The following is a 25,064-nucleotide window of genomic DNA, read 5'->3' as shown; positions in this document are numbered from 1 at the left end:
TTCATATTTGAAGTAGGTAAAAGTAGAGTTTTTCAGAACGAAGATGTTTAAAAAAATATGTAATTTATTGGTTTTCAATGTAGTTTAAAAATTAATTATAGTATAATGAAATAAATCAATTAACAAAAATAAATAAGTAAAGTCATTGCAAATATTACACTAAGACATATGACATAATTTTTTTTTTAATTTACTATTATAATACAAAATAAATAATTCTGTACAATTTATACACACAGATTAGTATCTAAATTCCCTATAAAAAAAACATGCTGTAGTTGTAACATTGTTTACAACTAATCAAGTAGGATCAATTCAGGTTTGGATTTTTTATTAACATTTTTTTCAGATTTTGTAATAGTCAAACTATTACTGAGGTGCTGAAACTGTTCAAAATTAAAATTTTGTGTAATTGTTGGGATGTTTTGAACATGACGTGATGCCAATGATGTTTCATTTGCCTTGCGGTTATCATTTGCGTTCACGACCGGCGTTATACTTAAACCTGGGCAAGAAGATAGCAACATGGCAGGACTCAACGAGACAGTAGCAGTTTTTTTAATTTCTGGACTTTTATTCTGGAGAATTGTAGATTTTAAACGGGCCTGTTCAGCAGCAGAATCTAGGTCTATGTATACCGATTTTGGATTACGTGAGTTTGGTGGCTTCATCATTATAGTCGGTTTTGACTTGTCTACAGTTAAAAGTGTCGTGGCCATTGCTTGTTTAACAGCTTTCTGTTTGACTGAAGACAAATTGTTGGGCTTTAGCTTTTGTGACTGGCCTATGTTATTAGGTAGTTTGTTGATTTCTACAATTGAATCCAAGTTGTGTGATGGTTTTAATTCATTATGTGCATTGTGTGGAATATTCAAGGATTTACATAGTTCCAAACGATTAGTTTTTGCTTTTTTTGTGGGTTTATTGTTGGATAACTTAGAGTTTTGCACAATTTTTGATTCAATACTGACTTTAATACTAGAACTTTTTTTTTGTTTACCATTTGGCAGTCGATGGACATCTGATTTGTCAGTTTTGGAAATGGTAGAACGTTTTGATTCCGTTTTTGGCTTATTACTGGTTTTTTTTAGTTTCTGTTTCGTTGCTTGCAACTTTTGTTGCAATGTGTAGTTATAACTTGTCTCTTGTGTCATTGGGAACAATGGGGATTGTGTATAGGGAGCAAACATAGACATAATTTGATTGGATAACTGTGTATTCATTGGTAGTGGATGTGAGACTTGTGGGGAATAAAGCCGTTTTTGATTTTCAAGTGACATCTGAGTTGACAAAGCTTGCGACGAATTCAATATACTTGTAGATTTAGAATTGGCAATTGGCGATGTAAGATCCTAAAAAAAAACATTCAGTTATTAAAAACATTTTAAAAATAGATAAACAAAAACCAATTTAAGATAATTTAGATAATTGCTAAAAATGCAACCCTAATATAAGTTACTTATATTAAAAAGGTCATCCGTGATGATTTTTCTGGGCTTAAGTGAAGTTATTAAAATTATAGGTAATTGATAATAGTGATCTGAGAATAGATTTTCAACCATTTCAGTTATTAAGAAAGCTGTGTAATGTGTATTAACATAACTGTCATTAAAACAAAATAAACCAAACACTAATAATATATTATACTTTGTATACAGTATAATTCTTGACTGGGAAACCCGGTAATTTTTTATTTGATTTATCAAAACAATGAATAGGGAAAACATTAATTTATTTTTATGTAAGTACTAGCTGCTGCTGGTGTACTTTGGTGTAAGTGAACCTTCTTTTGTCAAGAGTACCCTTGGTTGGGAATATACCTAATTGAGAGTTGATAAAGGTAAAGGGGAGCCTTTAAATAGGGATTTCCCAGTTCACCTCTTTTTATTTAAATTCATGTTTAACACGTTCACTGCGGATAACGCCAAATTACGTCATTTTACATAGTTTGCATATGCTAATTGGCGTCATGTACCTTACTATTTAATGGACTATAATTTGGTCAGCGTTACAATTTAACTATTTGTTTTTTGTCAGCGTCTTCTATAGCCATTGTTTCATAATAAAGTGTAAACCGTATACTGATATTTTAATTTTTCAATTTTTAGGAAATTTTTTTTTAAAACCAATTTTTTTTGTTTCTTGACAAGTATATACAAATATGATCTGCAGTGAACGTGTTAAACATATCTATAGCTGTAATTACAATTAATAAATTAATTTTTTTAATTACGCTTTATGCAATGGTTGAATGATTTAAATTAAAAATAAACAAAATATATATTAATAATTTAGCTGGTGCAAATGTGTAATTGATTAAGTCACCATAACTAGTTTGCAATAAGTAGAAATAGTATAGATGCATTTTTAACAAAATACTGAGTTATAATTTAAAAAAAATGAAAAGATACACAATCTTTTTAATATGTGTGGCCCAGATGATAATTTAAAAAAAATAATTAACTACTTTTCAACTGAATTGAGTTAATATTTTTCTCCATATTAACATTAATTATTTAAAGTAAAATATATTGTTTTTAACTATTAGCTTAGCATTATTAACAATAAATTAACTTAACTAACTCAAGTTTATTATTTTTATTAATTTGTGATACTATATAATCATGGTACGATAAGTTCATAAACTATGATTGTATTATTGTTTATTATTTTATTATATTGTTATATTACTATGCTATGAAGTTGTTGGCAAATTAGGATTTTTTTTAGTACAATTAAGTTGTTTTTTGTTGGTAAACTGGGCATATACTCTACAAATATCTTGCATTAAAACTAGTGATGGGAATAATTGAATCATTTGATTATTTCAAACATCGATTCAATTCGATTATTCTAAAATCATTCGATTAATCAAAACCATTCGAATCAACTTGATTTTTTAAAAACCATTTGATTAATCATAATCACAATCATTCAAATGATAAAATAATCGAATGAACATAAATATATTATTAAAAAATGATCTCTATTCTCTATTAGGTATTTAATATTTATAGGTAGATAGTAGATACTACATAGTACATAGTATCTTAAACTTTTAAAATTCAATACTTTATTGATTATTCATTAATATAGATTAACAATAGAATATAAATTACTAATAAGTAAAAACTAATTATTTACATCAATATTATATAAGCGTTATAATCGGTTCTAGGAATGTAAATTGTAAATGTTAATAATAATTCATTTGAATGAAATTGTTAGGTTATTAGTTTATTACTCATTTGATTATTCAATTTTTTTTCGACTACTAATCATTTGATTATTCGATTATTTTTTTTTTCGATTACTAATCGTTCGATTATTCCCATTACTAATTAAAACCAATTGTGTACAATTCATGTATATTAATATAGTTATATAGTTATATTTAATTTTATTGTATACAGTTAGAGATATAACATTTATTATATACAGTTTCAATTAAAAATTAAAAATTATTAACATTTGCTTTCGGTTTATTCAATTGTTTCTGGATTTTTATTTATATACTTACATTTTCATTAATTGCAATATTGCTTTTGTACTCAATTTCTTTTTCCTTTGTTTGAAGCTTTTGACAATACTTTATTATGATATCATTAGATACATCGTCCTATAATATTAAGACAAAAAACATTAATTTTAACTAATATAAATCAATTCTTATTATTAGTAAAGAATACTTTATTCTAAAATTCCTACTAGGGTACAGTTTTAAGAACATCTTCTTAGCTCGGTGTACTGCCAATTACTTTCAGCACACGTTAATTGAGAGTGGTAATTATAGCGGACAACAATTCAGCGCATACAGCATCTTGGTGCGCGTAAAATTAGCGCAACAAATATTAGATTAAAAAATATATTTCTATCTAATCAAAAGAATTTCCATGTTATCGGTACAGCAGTAGTTATTACCTATTAGTACCTAAATAATCAAGATAATCTTATATAGGTAACTAGTATAAAACAATTTAATGCAATATCAATTGTGGTTGGTATACAAAGTCTTTCAACATAATTCTGTAGAACTATATTATAGTATATAAATCATATTTTTTTAAACAAGTGATTATTTTTACAATATATAATAAGTCAATGAGAAAAACAATTATTAGTATACAAAAATTATAGTCATAGCACAGAATATAATAGACAGGACAGATAAAATAAAAATAAAATAATTTGGAGGTGCAATGAAAATCAAAATTGATCAGATAGTAAGTTCTTACCAGTTTTGACATTTAAATAAGAGTTGAACCTAACCAGACTTGTTAATAATACTTGTAATAGTGTCATAAATACAAATAAATGTCTCATCACAAAATTATTTAAAGCAATCAAGAAAACATTATGTGGAGGACAGTTTCTTTTTTTCCATATGGAAAAATTTAGATCTTTTAGCATATTCAAAACACTAGTTTGCTGACGGTACACTTTTATCATATCCCAATTTAATTTACCAATTATATATAAATACATACAATTACATACAATTCAGTTTTCTAGTGTCATACCGTTGGCATATATTTTGTAACCGGACAAAAAAGAAAGAACTTCTACTACAATGTTCCATAATTTGAAATTAATAAAACCAGATTTAAATCCAACTTTTGATTGGCTTAAAAAAAGCAGCAATGAATTCTATTAAAACTTAATTTCTACAAACAAAAATTTAAAGCAGTTTTTTCCACTTGGGTCAAGCCATATGGAGGCATATTCAAGAATATGGTTTATGAACTCAATATTGTAATGATCCTGTATTTGTTCTGGAGTTGAAAAAATTTGCTGCTCTTGCCTTCGTTCCAATAGAAAAGGTGACAGAATACTTTAAAGGTATTTTAGAAAATTAATTTTATATAAAAAATGAAGAACTGTCATCACAAATTTCATACTTCAAATTTACTTGGATTGGAAGTTTAGACAGAAGAGGAAAACAAAGATCTTCCTTATTTGCAATTAATATTTGGAATTGTTTCAATCGTTTGAAATATGATCTTCCAAAAACCAATAACAATATTGAAGCTTGGCATTATGGGTTTTTTGCTATTTGGCTATCGAACAGCTTATTGCTGGAGATATACCACTAACTAGTGGCGCCAATCTATATTTCATATTATGGGGAAAAAATTCTGGTGTTAGACCCACCTACTTAAAAAAAAATGTTTAGTTACTCTCGAACCGTGCATTATAATCGCAATATACTGCCTGGTGACCTGCCTTACTCATACTATTATTGTCTATTCTCTACACTTACCATTATTGTTAAATTATGATGATATTTAAAAATTAAATACCTCTAATTACTGATCACTTATTATCACCCACCCACTCACCTGACCCAACCATAAATAGTTCTGGGAAATTTTCCCCAGTTGATACCCGTGTTCATTTTATTATATTTGTTATCTCTAACTAGTTTTGTATATTTTATTAAGCATGATGCGTTGACTTGTCTTGCTCGCTAATGTTGTATGCGCTAAAATGTTGCGGTTTCCTCTCTTCTAACATTATGAGGTTGGTCACCCTAAGACACCTTTACAGGGCTCTGTTAATCCATCTATCCTTTGCTCACATCAGCTAATTCCAAGTCATCCTCTATTCTATCAATCCACCCTTTCTTCAATCTTCTTCTCCTTCTCTTTCCATATACATATATTTCCATAACTCAACTGTCTTTAAGTCACCACTTTTCATTATGTTACCGTATCATCTAAACCTATTCTTTTCAACTTATTCCTCAATTTTTTTACAATTTATGCCACTCCTAGACTATCTTTAATGAATTAATTTCTTATTCTATCCTCCCTAGTCACTCCACAAATCCATTTTACCATTCTCATCTCCATAACGTTACATACGGCCAACCGATTTTTTTCTAGAAATGGTAACCTTTTAAATTATGTTCTGTATTTGAGTATCACAATTTAGTGTTTATTATTTGTGCCAGTAGTAGTGATAATTTGATTTTTAAGAATAATAACTATCTTACTTTTGTTCCAACAATGTTTTGATAGACATTCAATAATAGCATTGATAAAGTGTTATCTTTATGTTGCCAACACTTGAACACACGTTTATAACTTTTGTAAACTTGAATAAGAAGAAGTTCATTTTTGGAGCGGTTATTAGTTTTAGCATATTCTGATTTCATTCTCCTTAATATTTGAACACTAAGGAACAGTGCTTCTTTTGAAATACCTTCTCGTTCGTTATCACGTAAATATTTCCTAAAAACCATAATTCATTATTACTTGCAAATACTATAATTATTTAAAAATTAAAATTTTTACTAGGAAATATGCTAAACAAAAATGTCTGTATTAATATTTATACTTCATCACATACTTATCAAGATCAGGTATGTATTTCAACTGTATAGCCAAATCAAGTAGCATTTTGTGGTCACCAGTTTCTTTTAGAAAATCTAACAATAGATGTATACAGCGACTCATGTGGTACGCAAATGAACCAGGGCGGTCTATTTCACTAACTGGTATCCTCCAAACACCCTAAATTAGAACCACATAAGTAAAATTGTCTAGAAAATATATATAAAAATCATTAAATTACGTGAAAAAAGTTATTAGGCCTTTGCCCAACAAATAAACCTCGTTCACCAAAAATTAAATCTTTGAATTTATTAAAATCTTTATGAGATGGCGAACGGAAATAGAAATGGGCCAACCGATAATATGATTTGTAATGTTGAGGAAATCTTTTGATGCAATCTTCTAAAGCTTCTAGGCACCTTTGAATTAATGTCCATCGAACTATGAAAATACAATTACAAGGCTATCATTTTTGCGAAATTAATAAATATATATTTGTGTAAAACTTACAATCACTTGTGTCTTGAATAGCTGAAACTAACTTCATCTTTTTGACCGGCATGTTTGAATTGTCCTTGAGCATACATTTTAAAATAAACATACAATTTAATATTTTATCAGCAATATACTTAATACTTACATTAGAATTTTTGGTAATAAATTCACGTTGATAACTAACTTTGGAATTATCAACATCTTTTTCAGATGTCATCACATGATTTATGATATTATTTAAAGTCTGTTTTACTGTCGAGTTTATATCCTAGAAAAGAAATACTTTAACATTTAAAACTTAAGCAATAAATCAAAATATTTGTGAATAAATGTATTATTAATTACTATATAATAAATTAGACTCAATTTAATTTTCTTGAAAAACCTTTATAAAGAACAAAAATACATAGTTGGACTAATTTATATATAACTTCTTTAAAATGGTGCATTGGTAACAAAAAAAAGATAATATAACCGAGTCTTGCTATTTATTTAAATTTTATAACATACCTTTTTTATTATATCCTTACAATTCACCACATCAAATGTGGACATGTTACTGGGTTTCCTACAAATATTAAACAGATAAATGTTGGTTAATATTAATAGTCTTGACTAATATTAGATTTTGAGCGGAGCAATGATGTAAATGTATTGATTTTACAATAATGTGTTTTTTATTTTTTTTTTTTTATTTGTGTCTGTTCTGTTTGGGACAGTAAAAATGCTTCAATTTTCAGCATCTTTTCTGGTTGGAAACTGAATCTAGTTAAAACATTTTTCAATTCCCAAAAGTTTTCAAAAGTGTCAGGAAAAACAAATAAAAAATTAAGGAAAAATACGATTTTTACGCAGAATCTGTTTTTGAAAAAATTGATATTGTTTTTTAGTGTAACTATAAAAAAAATAGCCATAGATACATGAATTAAATGAAATTTTACTCAATATTTGTATAAGTAATTTCTATGAACCATAAACTGTTTGAAATATCGTGACTCTTTTGTAAGCAACTTATCCTAAGACAATTTAGATTTTTATTAGTTTTTTTACAATTATTGACGATAAGAAATCGATAATAAATATAATTGAAAATCTAATACAACGTTCCTCATTAGTTGATGTTAGTGGAAATAAAAAAAAAAGTTAAACCACAATAACTTTTTATGAGCTTCTGAAGTTAAAATGTTGACAAAATACATCAAAATCACGAAAATAGGCAAATTATTTCTTGATAGAAATTCATAAACATTTATCTATTTATATCTAGGATTTGAAAATTTAATACAAGATTCCTTTAAAGTTTTCCTATATTTAACAAAAATAACTGTGTGTGTAACGAGTACGCGCGTATGAAGTGACACTTCTTTCAATCATTCAACTGATAGAATATTAGGGTTATATTGGAATAAAATAAAATAAATACAAAAATCCATTAAATTATTAAAAATATTAATTATTATTAAATTTATTAACCTAGCTAAATTAAACGAAACATATCAAACCATCTTTTTTGTTGTTTGATTCAACTAAGTTAATAAATATAATAAGAATTAATATTTTTAATAATATAATAGATTATTGGGCGTCACGGTTGTCGGCAAATACACAAAAACGAAAAAAAGCAAAAAAATTGTTCATAGACCGGAATTGAACCCGCTCTATACCGTGGTTAGTAGCTTCATGAACTGACCACTACGTTTTCTCAATGTGACAGCCGACAGTGGATGCGCAATGATAATTTTTTTTTGTACCGTCTGTAAAGAAGTTTCACTTCAAAAAAGTTTACTAGAAAGTCAAATTACTTTTTTGCGGGCGTTTGAAGTTATATATAGGGATAGGATATTCACCCGTAAATAATCATAAAACAATTTTCTTATTTTCTTATTTAAGTATAAATGTCAATAACATTCTATAAAAAAGGTTTAAAATGTAATATAAGGTTCCTCTTAACTGATAAGTAGTTATAATAGCAGTTGATAAATATTAAAGATCCACGAGCTCGATTTTTTTTTATAAGTATTCAAAGTTTAGATTTTGACAAAATGTATCAATGTTTCGATTTCATATAATTTAAAACAATGATTCTCATAAATAGAGTCCATACTGTAACCAAACAATCTAAAAAAAAATGGGTAAGTGGATGTCGCTCTGCTGTACAGTAGGTTACAAGTGGGTCACTGTAATGGATGGTGTTAAATTCGAATTCAATGATATAATATCATTGTATTAGAAAAACGATTCTGAGCGAAAACATTCAGTCAGCCTATAGTGTTACAAATATATTTTATGATATTATTGTGAATAAAGTAATTTATATATAACCTATTTACGTGGAACCTTGTTTTAAATTTTCAATCCTTAGCTATAAAATTTGAACATTTTATAAATTTTTAACTACAAAATAATTAATAAATTTTAAATTTTGTCAAAATTTAAACTTTAAATCCTTATAAAAAAAAATTGTGCCTATGTATTTTTAATAATTTTCAACTGCTATTGTAAAAATATATCAGGAACCTGGCATTAAATTTTCACGCTTTTTTACCCAACAAATAAAATGTTATTAATATTTATAGGAAAAAAAAAAAAAAATTGAAAACTGACAATGTCCATAAGCAGCTCAAAAAAAGTCAAAATATTTTTAAAATGTTATGGTGTATACCAAATAAAAATATAAACATTCAGTAAAATTTTCATGTATCTACAGTTATTCGTTTTTGAATAACAATAAAATAACAAAACCGCTACATGAGAAATCGAGTGAATATCCAATATTGTGAGTGGGTGTATGAAACTTTTAGATTATATTATTATATTTATACATACAGACAAAATGACATTCACAAATGTTTTTTTTTTGGCAAAATAAAATGTAACCTATTGTAGAGTGTAGTACTAATAGTAAAATTAATTATTTTAATCACAATATCATCAAATATACTTGGTCATATTATCGGCTGATAGACTGTCTTCGCTCAGGATCGTTTTTTGTATACAATGATTTTATATCATGGATTCAAAATTTAACACATACATTATAGTATCTCTCACACTTAATGTACAGCACAGCGTTACCCACTAACCCGTTTTTATATTAATCTTACTTATTTTTATCAGCAATAGGGGACATATCAGATATTTCATCTAATGCTATTTTAATTTTACTATATAATTCTTCATTTAATGATTGGTTATCATGTTTTTCTAACAACTTTAACGCTCCAGCGTGGATTCTGTAATAAATCTGAAATCAAAATTAATTTGCTTATGTTATTAAAAATATTACAGATACATTAATGATCAGATGAAACATTTTATATTATTTAATATTTATTCAATTAATGTAGATAGCAGGGCCGTATTAAGGGACAATGTATGGAGTGCAGACATAAATATGACACTCCTAATTCAGTTACTCAGTTTTTTACGATTAAATAACCAAAAAAAAACTATTGTTACTTATACAAAAAACTATATGCTTACTCATCTGTCATCTAGTCTTGCTACTAGGGTTGACGGTTTTTTCGGTATACCAGTTTTTGTTCAAATACCGCTGCAACGGTATACTATAATACCGGTACATACCGTGATACCGTAATACCAGTACATATTGTAATAACGTTGGCGGCGGTTTTTTAGTACACCTACCGGTTTGTGCCGGTATTACGGTATACCATTTCATACCGGTACCGAATCTAATACCGCACTACCGGTTTCCGATTTTAATACCATCAACCCTATGCTACACATATTATCTTTACAGTACATATCTATATTCTATATACATTATATAAATACATGAACCGGATCACGGACTAAGATATACTGGACTGGTATCGATAAATCGATTACCTATCGGTGGCTCTCAAATGTTTCGTAAGCCGCAGTAAGTTACAAGTAGGGCCCAAAAGCGCCATCTTACATAGTTACATGTGCTATATAAAACACAATGATAATAATAATTGATCTATGTTAATTATACTATGAACTAAGATAGTAGAATAGTAGATAGTTAACTATCTTAGTTCATGATTATACCTATTAACAATATCAGTTGCGTTATCTGTTACTAGGAGCGCTTTTACCCCTACTTGAACCTAACGGTGGCCTATTAAGACGAATGAGTGGCGGTGTCGAAACATTTGAGCATCGTTCCTCAACTATCCCCCCCCCCCCCCCCCCCCAAGAACCCCCAACCCTGTCGATACCAGTCCAGTATATCTTAGTTCGTGACCAGATACAGTGTACAAGTTTACAATACTACTCATTGGTTGGATTGGTCACTACCCCACCAATATTATTATAACACGATAACAACAAAAATAAATGCTTAAGGCTGTTCAAAGCGGGTAGTGTTTTCGTGCATTTAGACCAATAAGCGGAAGACAAATATATATACTTCCAGAAGTCCAATTTTCATTTTGAAAAATATTTGAATTCCTTATTCTTTTTTCTAGGTTAGGTATGTTAGAAATGAATTATCGATTTTTTAATAACACTAACAAAAATGCGAATTTTGAAAAAAAAAAGAAGATCGAAATCCATTTCTTACATCACTTATAAAAGAGAATAAGGAATTCAAATATTTTCAAAATTAAAACCAGGTTTTTTTGGTACAGGTTGAATTTTTTCTTCTGCTTTTTGAGACTTATATGTTAAAACTGTTTTGATCGCAAAATGTGTGACGTGTGACTGCGCGTATGTACGTTACAGTTGTTACAGATTTCCATGAATCTTAGATGTAGTTTATCTTTAATTACATAAAGCGTTTGGGGTACTCCCGCTAAGACTCAGCTAATCACAGCGCTAAATTTTTTTTCGGATTTCACGGTTCAAGCTGGATTTATTTTGAAACCAATAAGGTTACCAGTTGTAACCATAGCCTTGCTACCACACCTTCACACGACACGACCACCAATTAAGACATTATACAGTATACGAAACGATGTGCCTTCTCAGCACGGATTAAGATAGAATCATAGACCTTATACTAATACTTAACATTATAGACAAGAAGTGATTGCACACCAAGTGTGGAAATATAGAGGGAACTTTTCGGTGACTGAGTGACTTATATGAAGCCATGTAGGTAGTACGGGGTAAGATGTACGGTAAGTTATATATATAAATATTATTGTATTTTGTAGTCATGTAGGCCTACTTTGATATGTTTACACGCCGATCGTAATGCTGTTGTTATACACAGTTCTTGTTTATTAGTGTAAGGTCTATGGATTGAATAAACTGGAAACCATGAACTAAGAATACTCTATCTTCTTAGTTCATGCTGGAAACGAAAGTGTAATCAGTGACCGCTTAAGGTTATGAGTAGGCTTGTACGGGAGGAAATCAAAGTCATGGAGGAAATGTGCCAAGTGCGAATCTAGCGCTACCTATATTCGTCATCTAGTTTCTACACTGAACTCTATACATGGAAGGCGCATTATACATAGGAGGTACTTCCAAAATTCAACAATGATGGAAACGCTGTTTGGTGGTTGTTGGATACCGAAATATCTAGATTGCATTGAATTACGGAACATAATAGTGTGATTGCAACATTGTTGCCATGTTATCATTTTTTCAATATTGATAATATGGATAGTATATTTTAATACATTTCGGCCAGAAATTTCGCTTTATAAAAAAAGTGTCTGTTTATTTGAAAAGTGTCCCTATATCGAGGGCCGGCATTTCGATTCCGTTAGTGTTTCTATCAATAATTTTTCATGGTGGAATTATTTCATTAGCTTATCTTCTACCAAATATCAGTGATATACCAGTGCTATCCCATACATAATAAAGATTTTTATTTACCAACGTAAAACAACAAATTTTAAGTTCTCTCTCAATTTTGTATTTTTTTTTTTTAAATTGGTGTGAATTGACCCTGTAAAATTCAAAGACAAGATAATTTAGGGCATTTTACAGGTTTTTATTAATAGTTTATATTATTATTAAAATAACCCTATTTTTGTCTCATTCTTAAATTTAAATTTCCATATTTTAGTTATATAAATTATGATCATTACTTTTTCAAAAATCCATTAATTGTTTTAAGTGTGTTACCATTTTTATGGATCTAAATTAGGCTAAAAAAGTTGAAAAGCACGGCTCTAGGTAATAATCTTATCCTTAAATTTTATAATAAGTCAATTCACTTTAATTTTAAAAATAACAGGATAATTTATTACTGTGAAAGTACAATTTGGTATGTTGTATACAGTATAGGTTTGTAGGCCGGAGACAATATATCGCTAGGATATATATAAATCGCGGGTATGGTGTTCTCTTAAGAAATATATATAAATAATATAAGTGTCATCTGATACTTGTATGATAAAAACATAATTCTTTACCTCGAGCACTTCAATTGAATAATACTGAGGAGCAGTGTATATAATATGCTCTGGAAACTTAGCTCCATAGGAATTTAAATACTGAGCCGCTTTTAAATAATGATCCATAAATACTGTTGAGTTATCATCATTTTTCTCAGTTATTTTCCCGAGCACATAATGATGCATCCAGCGTTCATCCTGGGAATCACAATCAGTGTATTCCCAAACCTAATGATATATAATAACATAATTTAAATTAAAAAATAATAAATAAATATATCTAAGTTAAGATTAGTAAAAGTTACATTGTTGGCAGTTTCAAAACATTTTCTAGCGATTTTGATCATTTTTTCTTTTTCTTCTTCAAGCTCTCCAAACATTTGTAAGCTCATATTAGAGGTTTCCTATATAGATATGCAAATAAAGTAATAATAATAAACTTATTTGTTATACTTAAAATTCCAATTTACTTTTGTTTATCAAAAACTTAACCTATATATTATTTTACACAAAATAAAATAAAATGTAATACAAACTTTTGATTTATAAATAACTACTTATTTAAATAAACTTGACTTAATATTTAAATTTATTTACTGCATGTAGGTATATTGATTGGTTACAAAAAATAAACTATTATTATTATTATTATTATTATTACTGTAATGTTTTAAAAGTTCAACAGAATGAAATAAGAATATAAACGTGGAAAAATAATAATAATACATTTATATTTACTATTCATACTACTTCTTTTTAATATTTATTACTTCTAAGAAAAAATTTTATACAACAATAATTATTATATTAAAAGGGGGCTACACTTGCATGCGTTCTCTCTGTTACACGAACGCATAACACAGCAAATTGTACAATCAGCAGATCACATTCAGGTCTGTTAGTTTAAAAATTAGAGTGAATAGACTTTTTATAAAATTTAAAGATAATATTCTTACTTCTAAATTTTATAAGAAGTTAATTCACTCTAGTTTTTAAACTAACAGAGCTAAACGTGATTTGCTGAGCGTACAATTTGCCATGCGTTTGTAAGACAGTGAGAATGCATGTGGATGTATGGCCATCTTAATTATTTACTATTCATACATGACTCGGCATGTACAATAATATAGAGTAATCTGGTTGGAGTACGGTGAGTTATTACCTATCACAGTTGCAGTGGGGATTGACGTGGACTCAAGTACCAAGTCACCAACTCAACATTAAATTATAGGGAACATTTTAGTTTACAATTTATTACACTAAATTTAATTTAATTTAAAATTAAAATTCTTGGAGCTGTTTTTTTTATTAAGATGAGTGTTATTTATAATAATATTTTAATAAAACGTCATAAATACTAATCTAATTACTAGAGCTCGGATGTTAATTATCAACAATTCATTAAAATATCAAAATATACAATTATATGCCTTAAAATATTTAAAATACCTTTCAATAAAAAGGGCTAATATTAATTTAAAAAAAATTATATACTCTTTTGAATGAGTATTTAAAATCAATTTACTACGAAATACACAGCTAAAATATGAACAATTTTTTTAATTAGTTGCCGATTTATTAAAGTTATATTTTCTACACAGTATAACAATTATTTTGCTGATATTTCAAAACTTGAAAAACCTTTGATGATATGACGGTATGTTTAAATGTTTTTATAAATATATTATAATCTTCAAATTTTCTATGGGTCTTACCCATAAACACAATTAATGATGATGATTTATAATGATAAGAACAATTTTTAATATTATATTTATAATTAATAAAATATATGCTACTTAGTCTAGAAATAATCAACATAATAAATACACTTATATGCTCAAAAATATCAATGTGTAAAAATATGAGAAATAAGTTTGTATATTTGTAATCTTTATTTTATAAATTGTAGAATTCTGGTTGCACAAAAAAAATATCCAGTTATAAGCATCTGAACTCTACTAATTATGTATGATGAATCTGTGGTTTAAAACAAACAATATCATATTTTGATACAACATTTTTGTTTTGGTTTTTTGACAAGTAAATATTTAATTCAATTGTATTTATTTTGAGAGTATTCGACATACATTTTTATTTTTTAGTCAATAATTAAAGCATTTTGCAACTTTTACATTATTGTAATTGTTCTAGTGTAAAAGTCAAAAAGCTGAGATTGTCTATATACTTCATGTGTTAAAGGTTGGTGACTAATAAAGTAATAAATAATAATGCTCTTAGTTCATTAAAGACACTACTTGAACAGTCAATGTTGAATAAATTGTAGAGTCGTACTCTAACTTGTATAGATAACCATAAAATAAAGTAATGCAATTTGATCACTTAAAAGTACTAAAAACTATAAATAATTTAAATACACACCTGTTTCAATAAACGTGAGCAAAAGGAATGAATACTATAGGTAAATGTTCCATATTCAATAAGAAGAGTTGTATTTTCAGGACTTATTTTAAGAGAGTGCTTATAGCATCGACCAGTCATATGAGCTCTTCTAATTATGTCAGCTTCATTTTTTATTGACTCACACTAAAAAAATATATTTTTATTACTATTTTTTTTAATTTGTTTACACAAATAATGAAAACGATTTTGTATGGACTCGAACATTTCTCATATCTTCTTCTATAGAATTCTATATGTAATCACTATTTTTACTAATTAATACATTATTTATATCAATATAGATCAAGTGATTATTAAACAAATTCAAAAATATTTTCATCTTAAAACAAATATCAGTAAATGTTGACTTACTGAATTTAATTTTGTTTCTATTTGACTCCCCCTAGCTAAAGCCATGGCAGCCCAAGAATCAAAACGGTCTAAGTTATTGCAAAGATCAAGTAAATAATATCGAATAGCTTTACTCTGAAATATAGTATTATATTAATAATAAATATATTACTAACAATAGTTTTATTTATATTTATAAATTCTAAGAATTCTTAAATAAAATCTTAAGAATTTACCCAAGTCTTGTTTTTAAAATTAAAATCAGCCATTAAATAAAAAATATCTTTTACATCGTTAGGTAAAGGATTATCATTTATAGGCAACTGGTCTGTTTCCCCTTTGATGTACATCATTAAATTATCCATCAATCGATCTGGAATATAAAAATAAATGAATAATGATTTATTTACAATAATGTATTATTTATACACATCTTAATTAACTTTACTTGGTTTTATTTCTTCAGGTATGAGAGCTATGATTTTTTTAAGCATAGCTTCTGTATCAGAATTTACAGTAAATGTTTTTGATATACCATCGTAACTAGGTAATTCTTGAGGTTGATAAAAATGCATCAATTGTCTAGCTCGTGGCCATGTAAGTGCTAATCCCATGGAATGATGATCCTAGATAAATAAAAATTATTATTATAAAAAAAATAATTTATTAACAAATATTGTTATTATTTTAATTTTTAATTACCTGTACATGGCGTGGTCTATTACGTTTGATTAAATGTGTATACAAACAATAAAATATTTGATCAACTTGATGCACTAATGATATGTTATACAAATCCGTATGAATAAAAGGTTCTATTTCTGATAATGTTAGGAATAGAAGAATACCATCTTCAAAACAACACCATGACCTCCTACACAAGTTTTAATAAATAATATGTAAATTAAAATAGAACTATATTAGGAAACACATTAATTAAATACTTACTTTCCTAAATATTCATGACCCAGGAAGAGTAATGATAAAGATTGTGGGATATTAGTAGTTTGAGAAGAAAAGGAATTATCAGTTTTAGATTCCTCACTGGAAATACAAAAGATAATCAAGACATTAGTCATTACAATAAATATTAGTAAAGTGTTATAAATACATGATAAACAGGTGCTAAAGTTAACTAAAGAAAATATTGTAATTTAAAATGTTAGCAATTTAATAAGAATAAATAAAATACTGGTCAATGAATTGTATTACAAATAATCGAACCGAACCAAATACCTAATAGTTTTTTTCGATAATCGAACCAGAGAAATAAAAATAAAAGTCAATTCCATAAGGTTTCTTTAGGTATCACTAATCTAAAATCTTTAGTCAATAATTCTGTGGTATGGTGACTAAATGATAAATAATTATTAAATATTAAATAAAATAATATCCAATTTTGACTATTTTAATGTTCGGTTTGAGTTCGATAAAATATTTGAAGAGTTCGGTTTGGTGGTTCGGGTTTGATTAAAAGTGTGTAAGTTCGGATCTGTTTGGGTTCGTTAAAAAAAAGTTTATCCACCCGAATAAAATCATAAAACATTGTCAGAATTAAAATCATCATAATAATTATAATAGAAATATAAAACAATATAAATAATGCTCACAATAGTTAAGCATGAAAAAACTTACTATTTTACCAAATTATAAATTAACAACCACGGAGATACAGCATCAATTTCTGGATTTCCATCAGGAGTTTCTATTAGATATGATAAAAGATTTATGACTGATTGTATAAGTTTTGATTTAGATCCTTGTGACACATTATCAACTAATAAAACATCAAGTTAATAATGGAATCTTTTACTGATTGCAATTTTGCTACTTACAAACATCTAAGCCCTCTATTTTAATTGATTCTAACATAGCGTAAAATATATTATTAATAAATTTGGCCTGATTAGTTTTTTGGTTTTGATCACAATCTTCTATAAGACTTTTACGATGTTGTAAAATAGCTTCATACAAGCACGGCTCACACCATTTAAACAATTCCTTAAAAAAAAAAAAAATTATAAAATAAAACATTAAAATTCAATTACATATCCTTACATAGTAGTTTTTTAACTCTAAAAATGAATTTAGCATAAATATGTATTGGTTCATTCGTGTCATAGTTTGATAACTTGGTATCTCCATGTAAGTAAATTGGGGTTTTAAAGTTTCTTTTAAAATATTCACAACACTTAGATATTCTTTTGACTCGTACAGACTTTTTACTGTGCTTAATAAATTATTCCTGGAAATAAATATGTTTTAAAAATACATATATGAATAAAAACACATTGATAACAAACCTTTTTAATGTGATTATAAGTTTCTCTGCTATCCTTGTATTTATTCGGTAAAAATATTCTAAATTAGGTAGGACAATTTCATAATCATCCAGACCGCAAATGAAATTCAATAACTAAAAACATTATGTTAATATGTTAATAGTTTGTACTAGAATCAATTCAATATTTTAATGTACATAATACATCAATTTATTTTATTAAATGTTTTTAAAATATTTTAGTTTTTAAAAATAAATTGTTATTTACGACAAGTTTTCTTCAAAACAATGTTAAGTATAAAATTATTTATAAGATTATGTGATTTATAATAATATTATAGATCAAGTGTAATAGAATAGCATACATAACTCATGATTATATTAAGTTTAAATAGAAAACATTAAACATATATGAACATTTCAATTATAATATGGAGCTTGGTTGGCAATTAATTGATAAAATAACATTATCAATGTTTATATTAGTTCTTCATTTATAGTGTTATTTTATTTTGGCATATTATGGCACTATGACCCAAAGGTTGCTCATAGCTTTTTTGACAAATTTTTTTTAAATATTTTAAGTATTGACAAAAAAATTAAGGCATTTAAATTCTAGATCCACTATTGGTTTTAGTTCAAAAATACACAACAAACAAAAATATTAAAAATTTAGAACATAAATATAATATTTTAAAATAGATAAATCATTATGATAACTGAGTAAATTGTATGCGTATTTCACACATGATTGTGTGGTGCCCGGCCTCATGACATTACATAGCTATTAAAAATGTTTAGTATGTCTTTCTGCAATAATATAACTTTAAATGAAAATTTGCAGAAAAAAATGTATTAGTGATCCATTGATTCATGTCAATATACTTCAACTCTATAAATTATAATATTAATTTTTGATAGGAGTTTACAATAAATAAAAACAATGTAGCTAAAAATAAATTAAATTAGGTAAAATAAAAACTTAGATTACCATATCAAGTACATCACATGTAAGCCTGGTTTCTTTATCTTGCAAGTTAAATAATGCTCTTAACCATAGAAATCGAACATTTATCACCATATGATTATCTTTCAAATCTAATATTGAGAGTGCATCATTTATACTACCGATCCACAGAGAACAAAAGTCTCCTCCAATAATACTATAAAATTAATTTACATAAGATTATTTAATAATAAATATCAATAAAAATAAAAATTAGTATTTTAATGCATTAATACCTTCCTTCTAATGGCTTATGGCTAATTTTTAATTGAAAATAAAGATCACATAATAGTTCTCCATAAGTAAGAATAGATAAAATTTCATCTTTCACTTGTTTAATTTGTTCATCGTTTAAGGAATCAAAATTTGAGTCAGAAATATAAGTAATATGTTGTTTTTCTGTATGAATCCTAATTAAACATCAAATGTAAGTATTGAAAAGTTATCAAATAGATTTAGATTACTTACCATACTCTTTTGAAAACATCTATATATACTTGAACCATGTTGGTAGGCCAAGTATTTGTCCATTTGTTTGCAATAATAATTAAATAAATTTCTAGTAAATCGGAAATTGACTTTTTGTTATTAAGTTCGATAAAATTATTCAAATCATTTGCTTCATGATCAGACCCAAAATAATTTTCATCATGTATTTGTCTAATAATAATACAAATATAAAATAATTTAAAATTGTAATAAATATATTTTTTATTATACATACTTAAGGCGTTCATCTTCAGAAATATTATTTTTCAGTAAATTTTCAATAAGACCATCACTCAATATATCTGAGAATTCAAATAACCTATACAAATCCATTGTATCCATAGAATCGTCCGACCATTTAATTGGATTACATTTATTATTGCCATCTTTGCTAAGCCTTAAACCAATACAATAATATAAACATAATCATACAATAATTAATAAGTAATAAGTTATTTAGTTTAGAAATAAACTATACAATAAATGTTGGGGCATAGTATTCCATATTGATTTGACCAGTGTTGACTCATTGACTTTTGAATTTGCTTTATTTCGAGCTGATCGCCGACTTAATTTTAGTTGATCTGCAAGTGATGGTGAACTTTTTCTTCGTTTTGTTGCAGGGACTATCATTATCAATAACAAAATAATAAAATAAAATTAATTAATTATTAAATATTAATAATAAAAATATATTTTTATAATATCTACCATCAACTTTAAATGAAAGCTTTTCAAAATCGTTTTCAATACATTTTTCATCTACCATAATTTGGCTTTCTGTTGTGTTTAGAGTTAAAGATTCATGATTGAATTGTATAGGTTCGTAAAGAAGCTGAAAAATTTGAAATAAATTTATATTAATATTTGATTACACAATTTATGTAACTCAGATTTATTGATAAACTAAACAAAAAAATAATTATTTTATATTTATAAAATTTTTATCTAGTATTATTTATTTATTTCTCGAAAAAAAGAATACTGGGCCCCACTGAGACACTTGTGTGGGCCCCTATAATTAACCCCTTTAATTTCTATTGTTATGTATCTTTGCCTTAAGATTACTATCTGGAGTTTGTATTGGGCTTATCCCGTTTCATAATATAAAAAATAAATATACATTTTTTAATTTCTATAAAAGCAATTTATGAGGAATTTTATTTTATATTATTGAGCTTTTTGAAGTAACAAATAATTTTTATCAACATTTATATAAAAAAAAAATTAAGATGGTCTTAACTCTTAGGTAACCAAGTTTATCAAATAGTTATATTAATAATATAATAAATTTAATATATGTTTATATTTTTTTTTGTTTTTCCTAATTATTTTAAAAACCAATAAGAACTTAAAACTTCATTATCTTCTATAGTACCAACTAGATCTGATTTGTTACCAGAAGCCTCTATCAAAGTTGATGACCAGATCATTTTTTTACTAGAAAAAGTATGGCACAAAAAATACACACACATCATTGTGAAATGGTTACATTCATCATATCGTTTAGAATCCAAAATCATTAAAAAATATTATTCTTATGTTCTATGTTCAAGATTTATGAAAAAATTCCATCAACTATTTTTAAAAATGAAATAAATTATATTAATTACAATATTATCTGGTTTCAAAAGAAAAATTATTTTTAAACAGTATATTTGTATATTTGATGTATTAGATAATAAATTAATAGTAATAATTTTATTTCTGTAACATATTTTTTTTATTTTAATAATGGTTAAAAATCAAAAAGTTTCCAAAATGACCTAAAAATTTAAAATATGTGAAGATCAAAATGAAAAAAAAACGTGTACACAACCATTAATTCTGGTAACATATTTTCTTCTTACAGAAATCATATTATAAAAGAAAAAAGATGAAAATGGACAGTCCTATAGTCATTTATCATTCACTTTTAACATTTATCAATAACTATCCCTACCCAGTACTAATAAAACTTTGTAAATTTTTTTTTAGAAATAATTTACTTAGTAACAAAATAGCAAAAAACATTTTTTAAATTAAATAAACTATAATTACCGAATGTTCATAACTTTCAAACATATGATCATAAATTGTTAATAACCATTTTCCAAGTTGATCCCAACTTTTAAACACTAAAGGCCTAGCAAACAATTTTGGATTGCATTCCATATTTTTGGATGATTTTCCTAAACATAAAGTAGGATCATTTTTCTTGATATCTTCAATTTCATCTAATATCTTTTGCTGTATATTGGTATCTATTATTTCAGCACACGCAACATCTAAACCACTATAAGTATATACAACATTTTTTTTTAAAATTATACATTGTTTTAAATTGAAATATTTTAACCTATATTTTACTTACCCGTCTGAGCAATAACTTTTAAAATAAGATATTAATGATGGAAATTTTTTGAATATAATTTCTTTGATAAAATGTCCTTTTAAATATCCAGAATCTAAATTAAGTGATATGCTTATATGATATAAACAACACACATATTCGTTGCTTGCATATAATAAAGTTATTAATTTATCCAAAGTAGGCCAATGATTAGGATTACATTTAATACCCTGAAAAATAATGTTTTATTATTTAATTGTTATTGTTGTAAGCAAGACCTACAGCAGTAAAATACGCTGTACTTAAATATAAATTATTCAAATTAACTTACTATACTATGATATAAAACAAATAGGTCACCACAAAAATTTTATTAAATATTAGTCTAATATACATAATACATATATAATTCTGCTGTGTGTCTTTTGTGATTTTGTAACTTCTGAATGACTTGAAAGATTGAGGTGAAAGTTAAATGAATAGATTCCTTGATACTCGGGGGGGTATAGCTTATTATAACTTTTTTTCAACCCTTACAGTGAGCTATAGGGTGACTCACATTTGAATTTCAATAATATATGATATTTTCCATAACTATATATATTTGATTTAGTTATAGTACATTATATATCTACGCAGTTAAATATCTTCAAGTTTACTAGACTTGTATGCTTTATTTGGCCAAAATATGTAACAACTAAACATATTAAAAATACTAAAATGCATTGAGTACTGTTATTGTCAGAATAATGAAAGTTGTTTTAAATTTGATCTATTGGTGAAATACCTTTAGCAAAAAGACAAAAATTAAAATTAAAATTAATAAAACAGAGTATTTAAGTATACAGTATATTATACCTCTATACTTATTACTTGGCACCCATCTTAGTATTTTACATGTGTATAGTAGGTTTATAGTTTTACTATAATAACAAATAAATGTGCAATGAAGTATTTTCAGTATCTATAATACCAGATATTGTTATATCGATACAAAGATTCTCGGTGTAAATTATAAATAAAGGAAAATGTAGTTATTAAATATTTAAAAAAAAAAAACAGGAAAATCGCACAGAAAATTAATTTTTTAAATCCATTGATTGTTAAAAAAACATGAAATTGTCTACCCGGAAAGGTAAATTATACTCAATTGTGCCTTATTACTTACATTTGGGATATACCTCGTACATGACCATATTGTTTAGATGATAATAATCAAGTGGTTTTGTTATTTATTAGTTACCTCTAAAAACGCTGATATTGCTTGATCAGTTTGATATAACTTGCTATGAGTAAGTCCTATTCGGTACCATAGATTCAAGTCAGTATTGTCCATTTTTAAAGCCTAAATAATAGATAATAAATTTATGTAATCAATATTATTACGTTTAAAATACATTATTCAATAAAATTCACCTCTTGATAGTGAATTAAGGCTTCATGGTAGTTGGATTTTTTTAACAAAATATTTCCTAAATTAGTAAGACAACAATATTTTAAATGAGCTAATAAAGATTGAGATTTATCTTTTTGGTTCAATGTAGTATTTAGCTAAAAAAAAAATATATACATATATAATTAATAAAAGTTAGAAATTATTTAAAACTTAAAGATAGACATTTTTTAAACATACAGATTTAATAATTTCTTTTTCCAATAAATTTGATAGTTGTTTCTCTGCTTCATCTAATTGATCTCTTGCTAAACACTGTAATGCTTGGCTATATTGTAGTTCTGCTTTCGTTTCCTGAAATAAAATATTTTATTAGTTGTAATGAAATGAAAAAATATTTTATACAATTAATTTAAACAATGCTTAAGTAAAAATAAATATTATAATTTAAGCTGATAATTAGTACTATAACTTTAAGGCAGTGGCACCAATCACTTAGCTTATTTATGACATATGAAGCATTTAGGCTCATATGTCATATTAGATACTTTAGATTAGGGCTCACCGTAAGGTACTGCATCCAGCATTGAAGTTAGCATAGCAAAAACAAATTAAATTGATTTGCATCTGATGATTACATTTAAAAAAATGGGAGAAGGGGGGTTGTGTATGATGTACGATGTCATTGTATATTTTAAGCAATTCAGTGCCACTGCTTTAATGTATAAGTATGATTGGAATATAAGTAATATGCATATCATTGAACCAAAACATTTTAGTTTTAGGTGATACTTAAAGTAAAATATGAGGATGACAAGATTTTACAAATATATTTTAGTTAATGATAAAGTAAAATAAAAAAGAAGAATCTGTAATTGGGAAGGTATAATATTATAGTAATTTAATTCTCGATTATATAAATAAAAGATTAACTATAAATAAAAAACCACTCTACAATAAAAATAAAAATATAATATTGTAATTTATTCTATAGTAAGGTAGTGTTAATAATGTCAATATCCAGTTAATTTTGATAAGAATAAATGCAATTTTTTTTGTTCAATACATATCATGTAGTAATAAGACAATCAATTGTTAGAACATTTGGTATTTTTTCTGAGCAAGTAATTGAAAAACACCTACCAACGCTTCTTTAGTAATTTTAACTGGCACATCATCGTTGTTGCTACTTTCATCAGTAGAACAATCATTTAACGCCCTGAGCTTCGTTGGTAACATAATATAGTCTAAAAGATAAAACCACCGAAGCACATCAACGTATTCGAGTAGACACGCTAATGCTCGTCACACGAAATCTGCAAACAATTGCCACCGGTTCGGGCTGAATGGCTGACCGTCGACAACGTCTCTGTGAGCCGATTTCGATCAGTCGAGGCAAGCAAGAGAGGAACTGTGTTTCGAACACATTTCATATAAATACGGAATTATAATTGAATTTAAGTATAAATATAAGAATATTGTGCGATGTGTATAATTACAAAAAATAAACCGAATGCTTGTGGACGCTGATAAAACAATAATAAGTAATAATGCTCTCAGGCTCAGTCAATAATTATTATCTGATAACAAACTATGTTAGACAACCAACCGTTTCCACGGTAAATCGGCTGCGTTCGT

At 26.6% G+C, this 25,064-nt stretch overlaps 1 protein-coding gene across 1 annotated transcript; it reads right to left on the bottom strand.

Moving 5' to 3' along the window:
• Nucleotides 1-41: 41 nt before the first annotated feature.
• On the bottom strand, nucleotides 42-25,014 carry LOC132935105 (calcineurin-binding protein cabin-1-like). The gene is made up of 33 exons (XM_061001566.1): nucleotides 24,570-25,014; nucleotides 23,667-23,780; nucleotides 23,450-23,584; nucleotides 23,277-23,378; nucleotides 22,055-22,263; nucleotides 21,742-21,976; nucleotides 20,413-20,536; nucleotides 20,180-20,327; nucleotides 19,937-20,098; nucleotides 19,681-19,872; nucleotides 19,449-19,622; nucleotides 19,198-19,369; nucleotides 18,229-18,341; nucleotides 17,984-18,170; nucleotides 17,761-17,926; nucleotides 17,561-17,702; nucleotides 16,874-16,969; nucleotides 16,628-16,799; nucleotides 16,374-16,551; nucleotides 16,162-16,298; nucleotides 15,947-16,060; nucleotides 15,554-15,718; nucleotides 13,477-13,575; nucleotides 13,190-13,399; nucleotides 9,935-10,074; nucleotides 7,341-7,398; nucleotides 6,976-7,098; nucleotides 6,846-6,909; nucleotides 6,577-6,776; nucleotides 6,352-6,515; nucleotides 5,996-6,233; nucleotides 3,521-3,619; nucleotides 42-1,352 (listed from the first exon to the last, which is right to left on the bottom strand). Exons 1-33 carry the CDS (start codon nucleotides 24,663-24,665, stop codon nucleotides 297-299), a joined length of 5,784 nt encoding a protein of 1,927 aa, XP_060857549.1. The 5' UTR covers nucleotides 24,666-25,014; the 3' UTR covers nucleotides 42-296.
• Nucleotides 25,015-25,064: the final 50 nt, after the last annotated feature.

This window comes from Metopolophium dirhodum, chromosome 1 (assembly GCF_019925205.1).
Source record: "Metopolophium dirhodum isolate CAU chromosome 1, ASM1992520v1, whole genome shotgun sequence".
Lineage (NCBI taxonomy): Eukaryota > Metazoa > Arthropoda > Insecta > Hemiptera > Aphididae > Metopolophium > Metopolophium dirhodum.
Note: the sequence above shows the minus strand (reverse complement) of the source record. Positions and strands in the feature narration are given on the sequence as shown.

Excerpts from the sequence above, each read along its gene's own strand:
- LOC132935105 (XM_061001566.1), bottom strand. The coding sequence starts at position 24,665 with ATGTTACCAACGAAGCTCAGGGCGTTAAATGATTGTTCTACTGATGAA. Across the intron at positions 20,537-21,741 it reads TTGAAAGTTATGAACATTCG|CTTCTTTACGAACCTATACA; the intron begins GTAATTATAGTT and ends CAAATTTTTCAG. Across the intron at positions 13,576-15,553 it reads GCTCACGTTTATTGAAACAG|GAAACCTCTAATATGAGCTT; the intron begins GTGTGTATTTAA and ends ATATCTATATAG.